We start from the raw sequence: 15345 nt of genomic DNA, 5'->3' as shown, positions 1-15345 counted from the left end.
TGAAGCAACTGAATGGACAAATCCATGAAGATATCTTTCATTTTCCCTGACAGTGAATGATGTTTCCATATATAAACATAATAATAGAGTCATTACATATGCACTCACATTATCATAGCTGCTGTGTGCTCAGTGTTATTCAAAACAAGGCAGGAAGCCAAATCTTCCTAGTTCCCATTTTGATTCAAATTGTATTTGTAATAAAGGGAATTTCATTCAACCTAAATGCAGTTTCATCCTAGTCCAACAAACCTCCCCGCTTCTTTTTTTATTATTATTATTTTTCCTTTATTCTAGGTCACTCAGTCTTGATACAAGTGAAATTTTCCTCTGGTGGTGATAACAGCAGTGCTACTCAATGAACTATAACAGGGGCTCTAAATGCATCTCCTGTAGCATACCACAGTGATTTGCAAAAGTGGGAATAAATCAAAGCACTGAAGAGATGCCATGTTGAGCCAGAAGCTAAATGTTACATCTTGTTGCATGAGGCTGGGGAGAGAACAGATCCTGTTCTTCTGGCAGCACAATATCTTTGTGCTTGTTACCTCCGATCCAACCCCATTAAAACAATCATTCAGAATCTGCAGGAAATTGTCACCTCTTTCTTTCATGCAATGGCAGCTGGTACTGGTGCCTACACACATTTCTCATTTCCTTCAAGATTTTCAACACACATTTAAAAAAAAGAAGCTTAATTTATATTAAAAAATGTGTCAGCTTACCCTGAGGCTCAGCACGGGCACCAGGGGAAAAAATAAAAGATAAATGCCTCTAGGTGAAGTGGCAGAGGCTCTAATTCCCTACTCACTCTACTGCTGCACAGTCTGCACCGCATTAATCATTTCACATAGGCAGGCATTTAAAAAAACTTCAACAATTTTAAAACAAAAATGCATTGCCCTAAACTTAATAATAATACAACTGTATCTTGTAGAACAATCTCAGTTCACACATAGTGTATCCCCTAACAGAAGATATATAAAATAATATTGGAGTCTTCTGTGACATAATTTTTATTGTTCTGTTTCTTTTGTCTATAGTTATTTCTCCTCTAGTGGGTATTTTTGTGTGTGTGGATAAGTGTACATATATAATGCTGTCATTTGTTTTATTCAAGTGCTGACTTGCACGGGGTGTTTTCTACCTCTGTTTTTATTGTCTGGCTGGATAAATGCATTCTGTGATCCTAGTGAACTCTGTTATGCCTCAGTTTGACTCAAATATAGTTTTTCTTTAACCTTCAGTGCTGGCATATAGCGAAAGATTTTTTCTCCCTTTTGTAGCTTATGGAAATGTTGCATGATGGGGAGGGAGTGGATGACCAACAATCAAATGAGGAAGTGGTGGACTGGGGTGTCAATAAACTGTGTGGGTTGATGTGAACATGTCACATCAACATGTGAACATGTCACAACAAAAAAAGCAGAGCAGAAAGGGGCCTACTCCAAAGGTATCCACACAAATAAGGAAGTACCTACAGAAAAGCAGGATGAGGGAAGTTATAACACCTCTTCTGGAAAACTCACATGACTAGATGCCTTCCTGTAGTGCTTGTACACTCACACACATGGCATGGAGAGGACATAGGAGGAATTCAATGCTTAGAAGTATCCCATGCAATATGGTCCTAGAGAGAAGGGAGGTCCTGGAGAATTTGAGGATTTTCAAGAATCACCTTCTCCAAGTTCAAAAATGATCACTCTTGCTGTGGACTAAGTCAATCAAAGGAGGTAGGAGGCCTGTATGGCTGAAAAAAATCCCTCCTGACAGAACTGAAGCACAAAAGGGGGCATATGAGAGGTGGACAAAGGACAGGTGATGCAGGGAATGTGCAGACAATGAATGTGCAGGGATGGTGCCAGGGAAACCAAAGCTCACTGGGAATTGAATCTGGTGAGAGAAGTTGAAGGGCAAGAAGACCTGCTATGCATACATGAATAGCAAAAAGGAGACTAGGAAAATGTTGATTTGCTGCTCAGTGGGCTGGGGGACTTGGTGCCCAATTCCATGGAGAAAGGTAGAGGTACTCAATACCTTTTTCACCTCAGTCTTTACAGGTAAGACTGACCTTCAGAGATCCCTGGCTTCTGAGGCAAGTGGGAAGATCTGAAGCAATACACACCCTCAATGAAAGAAAATCAAATTAAGGAGATTTTACACAAGTCTGTGGGAACTGATAGGATGCATCTGCAAGTGCTGAGGGAGCTGGCGATTCTTTATTTTTAAATAGTCATGGTGACTGGAGGAGGTTCCTGAGGACTGGAAATGTCACTCTTCTCATCACAGATCAACTCTGAGCAAGAGGTTTGGAGTAGATGCCAGGGGTGCCTTCCCACCTCAGTCACTCTGTCATAAAACCTTTTTTCACAGTTTCAATTGCATGTCTTGGCAGATCCATTTGCTGAGTGCAGAACTTCCTGCAGTCTCCTTAATGTATTAAACGTGAGTACATATCAGCCTTTGGCTTGCACAGCCACCATCACTATGGAAATGACAGGTTTAAATGGTGCATAGTTTGGTAGGGCAAAAGAAATTTGTTGGACAGTGTGTATATAAATGGTACTACTACAGCACAAAAGGTCATGTGGACGCGGATGTGTGCGCAGTGGGAGACTATAGGAGGGTAAAATCAGAACACCAGGAAGGAAAATGCTTTCAATGAGCATGATGTAAACAGCATCAATGTATTGTGTACATACACAACACTGAAGTACGATTCTAAATGTCCATTTTACTCATGTCTTTTTCTTCAAAGGTTACCGGTTTGTGCTTGTTTTTACACAGATGTAGAGAGAATCACAACATCATTAAGTAAGCAATGGGGAATTGGCCTTTCAGTTCTTTGAAGGAAAGGCTAAGGAAGGGGTCCAAATCTTTAGCTGGCATAGGATGTCATTTTTCCACTGAAGTCAATGCCCCTATTTCAATTTATGACTTAATGTCTGGCCTGAATGCTGCAAAATGACAGGAGAAGGTGACAAAAAAATGTCCAGTTTGGTAATGCATATTATATTAGTAAGAAGTATGGCCTAGAAACTTGCTTTGTTATAGTGAAACTGAACTCCTCTTGGATCAGCTGATGAATATGAGTTGCACGTCCTTTGCAGGATCTTTGAGAGAGTCTTGGGTCCACAGAAGAATACACCAATGCTGTTGCTGTAATCATAATAACAAAAAAAACATGAGAGTAGCAGATGCCTCCAGCTTTGCATCTTTTGAAATGGCATTTGAAAGTTTTGTGTTACTGTATACTTTGTGTTATATATTGTATAACATGTGTCACTATATTACAGTATAATTACTTTAATACTTTAGTGTTTATAATGTCTTACTACATTATTTATTAGAATTGCTACCTTAGAGGTCCCAAACTATTTTAAATGGTAGCTCTTTGGTTTTTATCTTCATAGCTTTTTTTTTAATCCGAGAAGCAAACACTCTGCTTGGGCTGAAAATTTAAAATGGTTTTTTTTTTTCCAGCTGAGTTACTTTTTTTTTCTAAAAAGTACACAAAATGCTCAATTGCTTCTGAGTTTTCTTCTCCCTCACACTCCCCAGTTTAATGTTTTTCTACCCATGGACAATTTTCAAATGGCTGATTTAATAACATTTGTAAATAAGTACTTATAAAATAAGACCATGACTGATGTAACAAACATTTGTGTTCATATACACGAGTGTTACAGGGAGCTGGTAACCTGGTTACTTGCCACAAACTGCCATAAAGAGTTTGCTTCCAAGTACACTACACATATTGTTTTGGAAAGAAAAACACCCAACATATATATATATATATATATATATATGTAGACCCAGATTCACACATGGTATGCGCCAATGTGGAAAGCTCACTCTACATAAATAGCAAATAGCATGAGTTTCAAAACGTTTGCTCCTGTAAAGAAGGGGCTTGCAGATATGATTTTGGTGCACAAGATATAGTCCCCAGAAGTAGTGCCCATTTTTTTCTGGTGCTTGATTGCACTAGTTTTAACCTGGAGTTGTATATTCCTGCTAATCTGCTAAAAGACACTGTTGCAGCCAAGGGGAACTCTGTTGACCTAGGTGCAGGGGCACAAAATTTAGTCAGTTCATAAAAACTGTTCCACCACACAGTAGAAGCTCTTGAGTTTCTTTGACTCTTAATGTTCCATAACTTAGAGGAAGAAAAGGTAGGGTATTTTTTTCTCATAAGGAATCCTAATTTCATGCAAGATATTCTTTCACAGGTTCAACATTGACCATAAACAGGGGCATCTAGGTTCAGAACCAAACGCAGATTTTTCTGTCACTTTAGCACTGGCTTTCTAAGGCAGTACTTCAAGATCTAGTATGGAAAGCTAATGGCCATCTCACCCTTGAGCATCAGAAGACTATTTTTATCTCATCTGTACTTAACAAAAGTAACTAACAAAAAGTAATGATTCTACTATAATTTTAAAAGTTCCATCCCTATAAAAGGTCTTTCAAAGTCATATTTGCTACTCTTGGCCTTTTTCTGGTTTTAATCTTTCATATTTCCTGATTGTATTTACTTCGACCTCTGTCAAGTGGTTTCTCTATTACTGTTATTTTTGCAATTTTATGGTATTCTTGTAGCTTACTGTAGTTTCTTTGATCTCCTCCCTTTCAGCTTTTTCTTGGGTCTTTTTCATCTTTTAAAAAAAGTTTTCTCCTTTTTGTATCTCTGTCTCCCAAGTACAAGCCTTTATTTTGCATTAGCAGGTAAATGTTTGGAAATCATAAAGAATGACAAAGATTCTGGAATTTTCTGCTGCTGAACACAAAATATTTCAAATTCTTGCTTCAAAGGCTTTCAGGAACAAAGAAGCTTTTCTCAGACCACTAGCAAATCCACCAAGTTCAAATGAACTGTCTTTGCCAGCAGAGATGAACTAATAACAGAACAGCATAGTCTTGCAAGAGTAGCCAAATATGTTAGGGGAACAAACATATCCTTGACATCATAAGAAAAAAATCACAGTTTATCTCTTTAATAACCATCTTCAAGGGAAATTAATGCTACTTTGTCCTTTGTGCAGAACAGTAATTGGATTGTGTGTTTCAATTATATCTGGACAAAGGCCAGGATATTGAAATACTTCTAAATATTAGATTTTCTTGTCCAAAAATTAGATTTTATTGGCATTCTCTTTCCGAGATTTCTTCATTAAAAGCTTCATTAAGTATAAATCTTCTTTCCACACAGCAAAAAAAAAGAAGAAATTATTTTAAAAGGGTCATTTGGAAAGGTTTGCTCTCCCCTCCTCCTGCTGTTTATGCTGAGAGAAGAGTTACCTAACAAGGTTAGAAACCAGCCTGCCTTACCTAGGATGGTTTTCGGCTAGTTGCTTGAACTCTTTGTCCCAGTTTGGCCTTCCATAACAGGTTTTCTGTCTCAAACCAGTAATTACATCCATCTTGTCATCACAATGTAGGGCTATGTGGATAGCCTAAAGGCAAATTTACAAGATAATCATTTTAGAATCACAACAACATACGCTCCAAGTAAGAGGAGAAAGCAACGATGCTGGTTCACCTGAAAGATGGAATGAGGGAATGGAAACTGTGTAATTATCAAATGGTAGGAGGGAAGAGGAGTAGTCGAGAGTTCACAATATTACTGGAATTGTAAAAAGCACTTCCAAAGGACCCAAGACCTCAGGAGGAGTTCAGTTTCTTGATATGGAATATTTGAAATGAGTTGGGATAATATACCCGTTCTTACTGACCTGGGACTAGGTGCCTCAGTCACTTTTACAAGTAGGTCTTAGATTTCCAAACCTCAGCCTTTGAAAATCCCGCCCTACACTTCCTTCATTGCAGTTCCTGAAGTGACAGTCACCATTTTAAGGCCATGTTGGAGTTTAGGAAAGAGAGCAAAGTGTACTGTAACAGAGTTGGACAATAAAAATTAGCAATTGCATGCACATTAAGTAACTCCAGACCATTCTGCTGCCAATGGAAAAGAGAGTGGATGTATCAGCTCAGCAGGGGTAAAAGCAGGGGTCCAGCAGAGGGCCACAAAGATGATTTGGAGTCTGGAGCATCTCTCTTATGAGGAAAGACTGCTGGAGTTGGGCCTGTTTAGTCTAGAGAAGAGAAGACTGAGGGGGGATCTCATTAATGCATATAAATATCTCAAAGGCAGGTGTCAGGAGGATGGTGCCAGGCGACAGGAGAAGGAGCAATGACCTTAAACTAAAACACAAGAAGTTCCACCTCAACATAAGGAAGAACTTCTTTACATTGAGGGTGGCAGAACACTGGAGCAGGCTGACCATGGAGATTGTGGTGTCTCCCTCTCTGGAGACATTCAAAACCAACTTGGATGCATTCATGCATAACCTGCTGTAGGTGACCCTGCCTTGACAGGGGTTAGATGAGATGATCTCCAGAGGTCTCTTCCAACCTTAACAATTATGTGATTATGTGTAAAACCCTGAACATTTTTACTTTTCTCCTCGGGTGGATGCAGGTACAGAAAGTGGGTCAGCTCAGGTGAAACACTGAACTAAGTGAGTTGCACAGCTGCCAGTGCCAAGAAAAAAAAAATCCTGATTTTCATGGACATTCACTGTCCTTCAGCTCCTAAACTACACCCATTGTGATGCTGAGTATTTTACAGATGCTTTTAAAAACAAAAATCACCGTCACTCCTAATTGTACTGCTATTATGTAGGAGTAATACGCTTGTTTTCACTACAGACTATCATCATTACTGTCACTGTCAAAAAATTACCAGAGGAAAGCTAAGTTAAAAAATGAGCTTTGCATTTAGTCCAAGCCCTAGTATGAACTAGGCATCATTATCATCTTTTGCAGAAGTGCTTGCTGAAATTTGCATCCATTTCCTGGTAATACTGTATATTTCTTTTGCTAATGAGTCTTCCATGTTCCTTACCAACTCAATTATTCTTGTCAAGCATGGTTGTCACAAGAGGTCACATTTTCTAAAAGGTTCTTCTTGTTAGTTTGGTCAATGTCATGGAGGACTTGGAATAGTCTAAGAAAGAACTTAAAGTGTTTGGTGAGAGTGGGAGGTAGAAACCTGCAGAATTTTTTTAATTGTTTACAGCAAAATTGTGCCGCTGAGCAGATGGGCTATTTCTGTTCACATTAAGAGGAACCTTCCCAGGATTTTTGGTGTTAGCCCTTGTTACAGCTCACAGTGTTAAAATTGCCTAGGAATCTCAGGGGCATTGCAAGGAGCAATAGGCTGAAACATGAGTGCTTGTCCAAGCAGAGGCAGACATGTGCCATATCTGCTTGGCCATCTGTTGCCAACATGGAATCTGCAAAGAGCAGAACAAATATGTCTGAGGAATAAACACCTGTTGGTAATGGAGGGTGTATTATAAAGTGTAAATTGCCCATCCATGTCAGGTTCAGCTCCACTCGACTACTGGTCGTCTATATGGTGAGACAGGGAGAAAATGTGGAAAATGTTTTTGTTTTTGCTAAGGGAGAAGTAGAGCATCATTCAAGTATTACTGGTGCTGAAGCTCAAATTTTGAGGGGTCATGAATAGGAATTTACTGAAAATAAGCAAGTCCTGTAAGATGAGGGAGCTTTGTTTATGTCTGAAGAAGGTGAGGTTGTAACTGAGCACAGTGCTCAGGGCTTGGTCAGAGTAGGAGAAACAGCCACTGAAGAGCATTCCTCTTTCCACACAGCCCTTTAGAGGTGGGATGTTTCAGGGCTCCAGAAGCAAGAGCAATACCTGTAAGCACCTATAGCACAAGACACCAAAGCAGTGCTGATGGGAGACTGGATGATGGGGTTGAATAGAAGGAGGCACTTCAGAAAAGTGCAGGGTACCCAAGTGAAGAGAGACAGACACCCTAGCAAGAGTAGTTGTCTTTCTACCTGACTTCTGGTCTGATGTTTGCCCATGTGGGAAGTGAGATGATGATAGCTGATGGATGGAGGGCAACTTTGTATTTTGTTAGGTTTCTCAATAGCTTCTTTCACAGCAGGTTGTAGGTAATACTTTATGACATTGCTAATGCAGAGTGGTAGTTTCTATAACTGCCATATATTTCACAATGGGAGTAGATTTTTCTGAATACAGCTTTATGCACATACCTCATTACTTGACAGAAACTCTAAGGAAAGCAGAAAGAAACAATGGGGTTTTTATATCAGCAGAGGCAGAAAAGGAAAAGCTCTATGAAGTCTGTATTTTTTTCATCTCTACTAGACAGTCCTTCATTCAACAGAGACAGCAGGAAATAAAACAGTAGAGCAAAGACTTTCCTGTGAGAATTTTTCTGGCAGGTGAAAAATCTGATCACTGCATGCTCTGAGTGATCCATAAAAAAAATAAATTAAGAGAGAGAGAAAATCAACACATTTGAGTTAGGTAAAGACTAAAGAAGTTGAATAATATTGACCCAGTGTAAGGATTAAGTGTCTGAGGTGGGATGATCCAATGAAATTATGAGATGGCAAATTTAAAGTAAATCAGAGAAAATGACTTTTCAAACAACATGCATTAAACCACAGAGTTGGTTGCCAAAATATTTCTAAGCTCATCAGGCTTCAAAAGTGCACCAGACATATATGTGAACAACAGAAGTTACAGTAAATAATAAGAGTAAACAAAACCAACGCTTTTTATACAACCCTCCATGTTTCAGTACAAAACTGCCTGATTCTAATGAAGGACTATTCAAAGATGTGGACAAAATATCCCTTCAGAAGCTCCTGAAAGGCTCTGTGCACTTTTCTGTGAGATACCTGGTAATCATTTTTGCCCAAGACAAGATACAGGACTGGAAGAATCACTGGCTTGATTTCTCCATTCCTGTTTTCCTAAATGTGGGAGGCAAACAGACAGCTTAGTGTCTTCATATTTACAGTTCTTTGTCTCTCTGCTTCATCCATCATTTATTCAGCTGTTCATGTTCCATATGTTACCATACTGGAAAAGCAAGGTACATTAACTCAGACTCAGAACAGTTTCATTATTACCTGACTTTCATCCCAGCCAGTAATAAATATATGATAACTTAGAAAATCATTTTTCCACTCTTCAGCCATTTTTGTTTCCAAATGGAACAGAAGATCAGCAAACCACTCAAATGCTGATGGGTCTCGACAAATCCAGTAAAAATAAACCTGTCAGATAAAAGTAAAGAGATTTAACAAGAAGCAAACTTTCAATAAAACTTCCTAATGACTGGCTCACACTTAACCATATAGTGTGTGACTCTTCTCCACAGTAAATTTAAACATAATTACACATAATTTGGATGAGGTAGTTCCTATCTTTTAACCATTTCATTTTCATCTTAAACAATAAGTGAATGCATTACTATGCTAGTGAAGAGAGGCAATGGACAAGTTTCCCATAGCCCCCTACCAGTGCATTTGATTTATAACGTATAAGTTTTGCCTTATAATACCTAGCCCTGCATTTCTTACAAATAACTTGATGATTATTTGAAATTTTGGATTTATTTAGTTTCAGTTTCATTCAGCACTGAAGTAAGGAATTCCTATTTCTCAAGATCTTATGTCATAAGTTAACAGTTGATGTGGTCAAGATAGTTATGTTCTTCAATTCAGATACCCTGTATAAAACAAGCAACAGAATGTCTTTACTCCTTTTTTTAAAAAAACATTTTTCATGTTTAAATTGGAGCATATAGTTCCTAGAGAAACATGAAACTGTAATTTTAAAGTTGCCAAAGGGGTAAAATGAACCACTATCCCATGATCAGTTTTCTATTGGTTGAAAACCTCCTATCTATGAAAAACTGACACAGTTTTTCTCATCCAGATTTCTCTAGTTTTACTTTTCATCGTGTTTATTTGTCTATTGGATTGAAGAGTCTGTTATTAAAGTTTTGTTCCCCAGGTAGAAATTAGAGGCTGGGATCAAGTCATCCTATAATCCTCTCTATGGCAAACCAAACATTCCTGGGATCTCTCACTGAGAGGCATCCGTTAATTATTCCTATGGTTTATTTCTGTCTACTCCTACTCTACTACAGTCATTAAAGCACCAAAAAAAGAAAAGGCAAAAAAGAGCAGAAACAAAAGCTAATTTATTAGTATCTTGACATAAGGTAATGCTTGCATAGGGAATAAAATCTTTCAAATGAGATGGTTAGTCACTGTCCATGTGATAATTAGATTTTCTGTTTCAAGAGTACTTCCTGTGGCATCTTCAGCTGGGACAGTGAGACTACACAAGGACCTTTTTCTACTCAGTGTTTAGAGCTAGCTGGTCCAGAGGTCATTGTGACCGCTCCACCAGGTGCATAATCTGCTGTGATCTATTGTCTTAACTGTATACGAGGCATCTTCTAACCACTTAGCTATGTATAAAAGTTTGTCCTGTGTCACCACGTCTGCAGGAGTGGTTTCTGATGACCATTTGCAAATGTCTTATCTGTGTACAGCTTAATAAATTTTACAACAGGAATGGCCTGAAGAGCCTCAGGACTGCTGAGATTCCTCACTCAGGATGTTATCAATGCACCGAGACTCAGGCCCTCCTTGGCCCAACAGGAATTACCTTTAGGGGGTCTTCAGCACAGTTATAACTTCCCACCTAGAAATCTCCTCTGGCTATGCTGTGCTGTGGAGTGGACTAAGACCAGTCCATCCTCTGGTTTCAGCTCAGTCTCTTGTAAGCCAGTCCAGCTATGGAGATGACTCAACTGAGAGTTCTTGCACTATACAGAGGATCAATATCTGAAGTTTCCATGTTGTCTGCCCAGGTGCTACTATGATGCCAGTCTGAACCACAATTCTAAGACAAATCTGATTGCAATTCTTTTTACTTAAATTGTGTGCGCCATACAATCCACCATTACTTTTGGCCAGGGGGTGCCAGACCTCAAATAGGCCTCTGCAGGCAATGCAATTTTGAGTGGAATTATTTTTATAGTATATCCAAAGAAACAATTCACAACCATGGAGGAAGTCTAAAACCCACAATTTCAGATGAAAAAGGAATGGCATGAAGGACAATGTATAAGCTTATAAAAAATGGATGATTGGAACTTGTTTTATTGTGACTGTGATTTTTATTTTGTTGCAAAATCTCTTAGCTTCCTCCAGCCTATCTCTCTTTGTGCTCACCAGCCCCTCTGTCTTTTATTGTAACACAGTATCAAAGGTGATCTGGAAGGTATGTCCCCAAGGCAATCACTGTGGTGGCTCTGCTGTTTTGAAAATTGTATCCCTTTTCACATGACCAACAAGATAAAAACGCTTATTGGGCACTTCTGAAGTGAAAAACCAGTGAAAGAAACCAAAAAGCTATAAAGAGATTTCCCGAAGATTTAATATACTAGGTTGTCAGACTTCTGGTAAGGTGGTGGGAGAAAAATGTGGTAATATCATGCTTCAGTGGAGATTTGGTGAAAGAGACTAACAGTAATTTGAGATGTTTCCTAGATCTGAGTGTACTGTAAGGGACCATCTGTGGTTTCTGTAAGAAATATAAATGATGTATGATCCCAGAAACAGAGATAAAGAATTCAGGGTTAAGTAGTGTATTTTTACAGCCCAGGAATAGGACTATCTGCAGTACCAACCATCTTGGCTGTTTGCTTTTTCTCCTTCTGTTTCAATATTTTGCCTTAAATATGACCTCACTGCTTTATGGGATTGTATGTGGGGGGTGTGTTTGCTGCTGATTTACATGGGCATAGGTTATGAGGAAAAAGCAAGCCCACTGACTTTATAGCATTTCATTTTTGTGGCCAACAACAGCGTTCTTTTAAATTACTGAAACTAAGCAGGATTTATAGTGTTAACCTTTGTGTAGTTTCTTTTTGTCTGAATCCTGAAGTCACCACTTGTTCTACATCCTCAGCACCTCAAAAACCAGCCCACTGAGTGCTGTCAGTCTATATCACACCATGGCTGTTGATTTGTAGCATGACATTTCTTCCCCCAGACTCTATTTGATCATCTTATTTCTCAAGTCTTTTCAACAGTTCATTTTATGGAAATGTATATTTAGTACATATGTGTGGAGAGGAGGCATGTATTCTAAATGAATAAGGAATTGTGCATGGGATAGCAACTGGGAGCATGTGGGCAGGACTAGCTGGTGAGTTGAGACAATATGGTCTCCAAATTGGGGAACTGGTTTCTAGAGTATCAGAGTGTGGAGCTTGAAAGAGTGCTTTTAGCTGGTTGCACACCTAACTGTCGAAGTAACAGACAGTTCAACCAAATTTGGTCAAACCCCCTCTGGCACAGTCCTATCAAGAAACAATATAGCTTTCTGAATATACAGACATTCCTTAACCCTGGTGTGGTTCCGCTGAAGTGGTACCCATTGCATTGTCTCTGATTTTCACATGTTAGAGGTGGAGACCATTTGGTAATGAAGAAAGACTGTCATTATAAGAAGTATTTTTGGGCATGATTACAATCTTAGAAAGAAAAGAGGTAGTGAAGAAGGATGGCCTGTGGGTAAAAGGGATTTGTTTCCCTTAGATCAAAGAGGACTTCTAGTATAATATGTTAAAATAAATGGTGTTTACAAAGAAGTCTTCCTTTCTTTACACTGACTGCCCATAACATAGCACAACGTATTACATGTATAATTAAAATACAATAAATGCACAATAAAATTAATCCTTATTAAAACAGTAGAATGAAGCCAGCATCAGTGCATTTCTATAATTAAACAATTACCCTGAATCCTGTTTTTTTTCTTGTAAGCCTCATACTATTAACTGACTGCAATTATTTAGGACCCTTAAAAATCTGGTTTAAATTTATGTTTCATTAGTGTCCACCCACCCTACCCCCATCAACTGCATTCATCAGCTTGATGGCTTGCCCAAGTAAACTGTCTTAAATTTTCCAAGTGCTCTTTTTGCAAATTGAGTTAGATGCAGTGTTGCTATTAATCAGATCTGTAATGCAGGGGTTTGAGTAGTCACATTTCTGTAATGCTCTGCTCCCTTGCAATGCATACATATTTATCCTTCAGTTTCCCACATCCTGAATTGTATGCAACAAACAAGAGCAAGATCTCTGATACCCCTTTTTTGTAAGGTGAAAGAACATACTTTGTAAATCAGCTTCCATCGTGTGGAATTAGTGATTTTTCCGTCATTAATAATTATCTGTTGATGACCACCCGTCTGTTTCTCCCTGCTCCCTGAAGGCAGAGTTGGAGCTGCAGCTCTGGGCAAAGCCAGCTTTTCACCAAATGGGTGTGAAAGGTGATGGAGCAGGGGATGCCAAGGGAGGCACCCTCATCCCTGACTCTTGCTGCTCCCTCTTAGACATGACTAGTCCCTGCAAAACCCTCTTACACCCACAGCTGGGCATCTCCCAACAAACTTACAGTCCTTCCTGCTCTTGAGTATACCAGATTACCTGTGGACTGTAACATACAAAAAAATCAGAGATCTTGCTCAGAATAATTAATTGATCCAGTGGACCACTCCAGGTGAGACACAGCAGTGCCTGTGGCGTGGGGCATGCAAGGGATGGGTGTTTGCCAGCTCGCATGAGGCACTGACTTAGTTGCTAGGATGGCAGCCAGCAGCCTTTTGTATAAATGCATGACAAGGCTCAAATTGGTATTCCTGAATTTGAAGCAAGAAGCCTAAACTGTTTTCCAACACAACTCAGAAAGATGGTTATGTTTGACAGCAGAAAGAGCCCAGGTTTTTAGGTCTTCAGGAGAAGATTTTTGTGATGACTGTGGGTTGGGGTAGAGCCTGAAGCTTTACCTCAGGCAGGGCAGTTGGTCTCAAAGCAAATGGAAGAGGCTGGGTTTGTTTTCTTCACAGTATGTAGCTGAACTTACTGCCAAAACATGCTGTGGTTGTCTAAGGTCTAAATGGAGTCAAAAAGCAGTTAGACAAATTAATGGAAGAAAAATCTATGAAGAGATATTAAAAACAGAGTTACAGCTGTTGTATCAAGGCATTACTGAACTACAAGCCAATCAAAGGTGAGAAATTGTCTGCTAAAAACTTATCACCATATGATTTTTCTGTTCTCTATATTTTTCTCTAGGTGTTCATGAAGAGCCACTGTTGGAGACAGGATACATGGCTAGATAGATCTTTGGTGAATACTCAGTAGGACATTTCTGAAAATATTTTGTAGGGTAAAAGAGAAAGTGGATGTTTGCTAATATTAGCATCTGATGGATCAGTACAATTTTGTCAATTTCAGCAGCCATTGATCTGAAAAATGAGACCACTAATGTGAAAAAAAATCATGTTATGCATAACTAAAGCTGGTAGAAACTTTCCAGCCATGACTAGTAGGGCTGCTCTTCCTCATTGCAAAAAATTATAGGGAAATGAGGGCTCTAAGGCTATTTAATTGTGAAGAATCAATTAGATAAATGTGTACTCCTTTTGATTTGCTGGGTTTTTTAAATTATACAGCTGCAGACATTATGGAAGCTGTGAGTATTTATATCTCAACCGTATGTGGGCAACACTAAGAAATATTAGTTCAATAAGCGTAATGATAGCTGTGCTCAAATCAAAATGAAGTTGTTAAAGAAAGAAAAACCTCTTATTTATTTCCTTAATAGACATTTCTATGGTACTCATCATGGCAGAAAGAGAGTGCTGAATACTTTGAGGAAGATTAAATTATTTGTAATTATACCACAAGTGGAAGCTTTTAACCAATGGAAAAAAAATGTGGAGCTACCCTGAGATTAATCGCTCTCACTAAGATGACTGCTAAAATTTTTTAAGTAGTGCTGTGAACTTCCCCAGGACCTTTCATCCATGCTTTCAGAATATTTTACAAGCACTGATGAAATTTAGCCTCATAACACCTGTGAGAAATAAGCATCTCTATTCCCACTGCACCAATAAGGAAGCCAAGATATAGAGAAAAGATATGTAGAAATCATGATAATTTTCACAGGAATTCAGTAAAACCAAGCTCTATAGCAGAAAACCATGGCAGAATGCACCATGCACTTATCTTTTCAGGCACACTTACCCAAGATTCTCCCTAAGCTATGAATGAACACCCTCAGGTATACTATCAATGCATAGTTAAATTCTGTTCTTTTCCCCTTAAGATAACAATAGCAATGATGATAATAATGATTTTACTTGTATACATGTGGAATATATATAATATGCATATATAAAGTGTATATACATATGCATAGCTCTCCTTCCAGTGGAAAAAAGCATTCTGGTACAATCGTAGGGTTTGCAAATATGCTTCTTTTTGCATGTAGCACATATTTCCATTTTTATTTCCCTCCCTTCTCAGTGCTTTTTCTGCCTCAAAGATCCCCCCTGGCAATTTGAACCTGTCCTCAACTCCTCAGTTACTAAAATCCCAGATGCTTTTTCAGTGGCAGCTTGT

The 15345-nt window shown here is 38.8% G+C and overlaps 1 protein-coding gene across 1 annotated transcript in view; it reads right to left on the bottom strand.

Moving 5' to 3' along the window:
- Positions 1-3032: 3032 nt before the first annotated feature.
- Positions 3033-15345, bottom strand: part of NOX3 (NADPH oxidase 3) — a 41036-nt gene continuing 28723 nt past the window's right edge. Inside the window, exons 12-14 of the mRNA XM_009074280.1 lie at positions 8980-9126; positions 5332-5456; positions 3033-3159 (exon numbers count right to left, since the gene is read on the bottom strand). Coding sequence (XP_009072528.1) covers positions 3033-3159; positions 5332-5456; positions 8980-9126 — 399 coding nt within the window. The remainder of the gene's footprint in view (positions 3160-5331; positions 5457-8979; positions 9127-15345) is intronic.

Source organism: Acanthisitta chloris, unplaced genomic scaffold (genome assembly GCF_000695815.1).
Source record: "Acanthisitta chloris isolate BGI_N310 unplaced genomic scaffold, ASM69581v1 scaffold6560, whole genome shotgun sequence".
Lineage (NCBI taxonomy): Eukaryota > Metazoa > Chordata > Aves > Passeriformes > Acanthisittidae > Acanthisitta > Acanthisitta chloris.
This window is presented reverse-complemented; position numbering and strand designations above follow the sequence as displayed.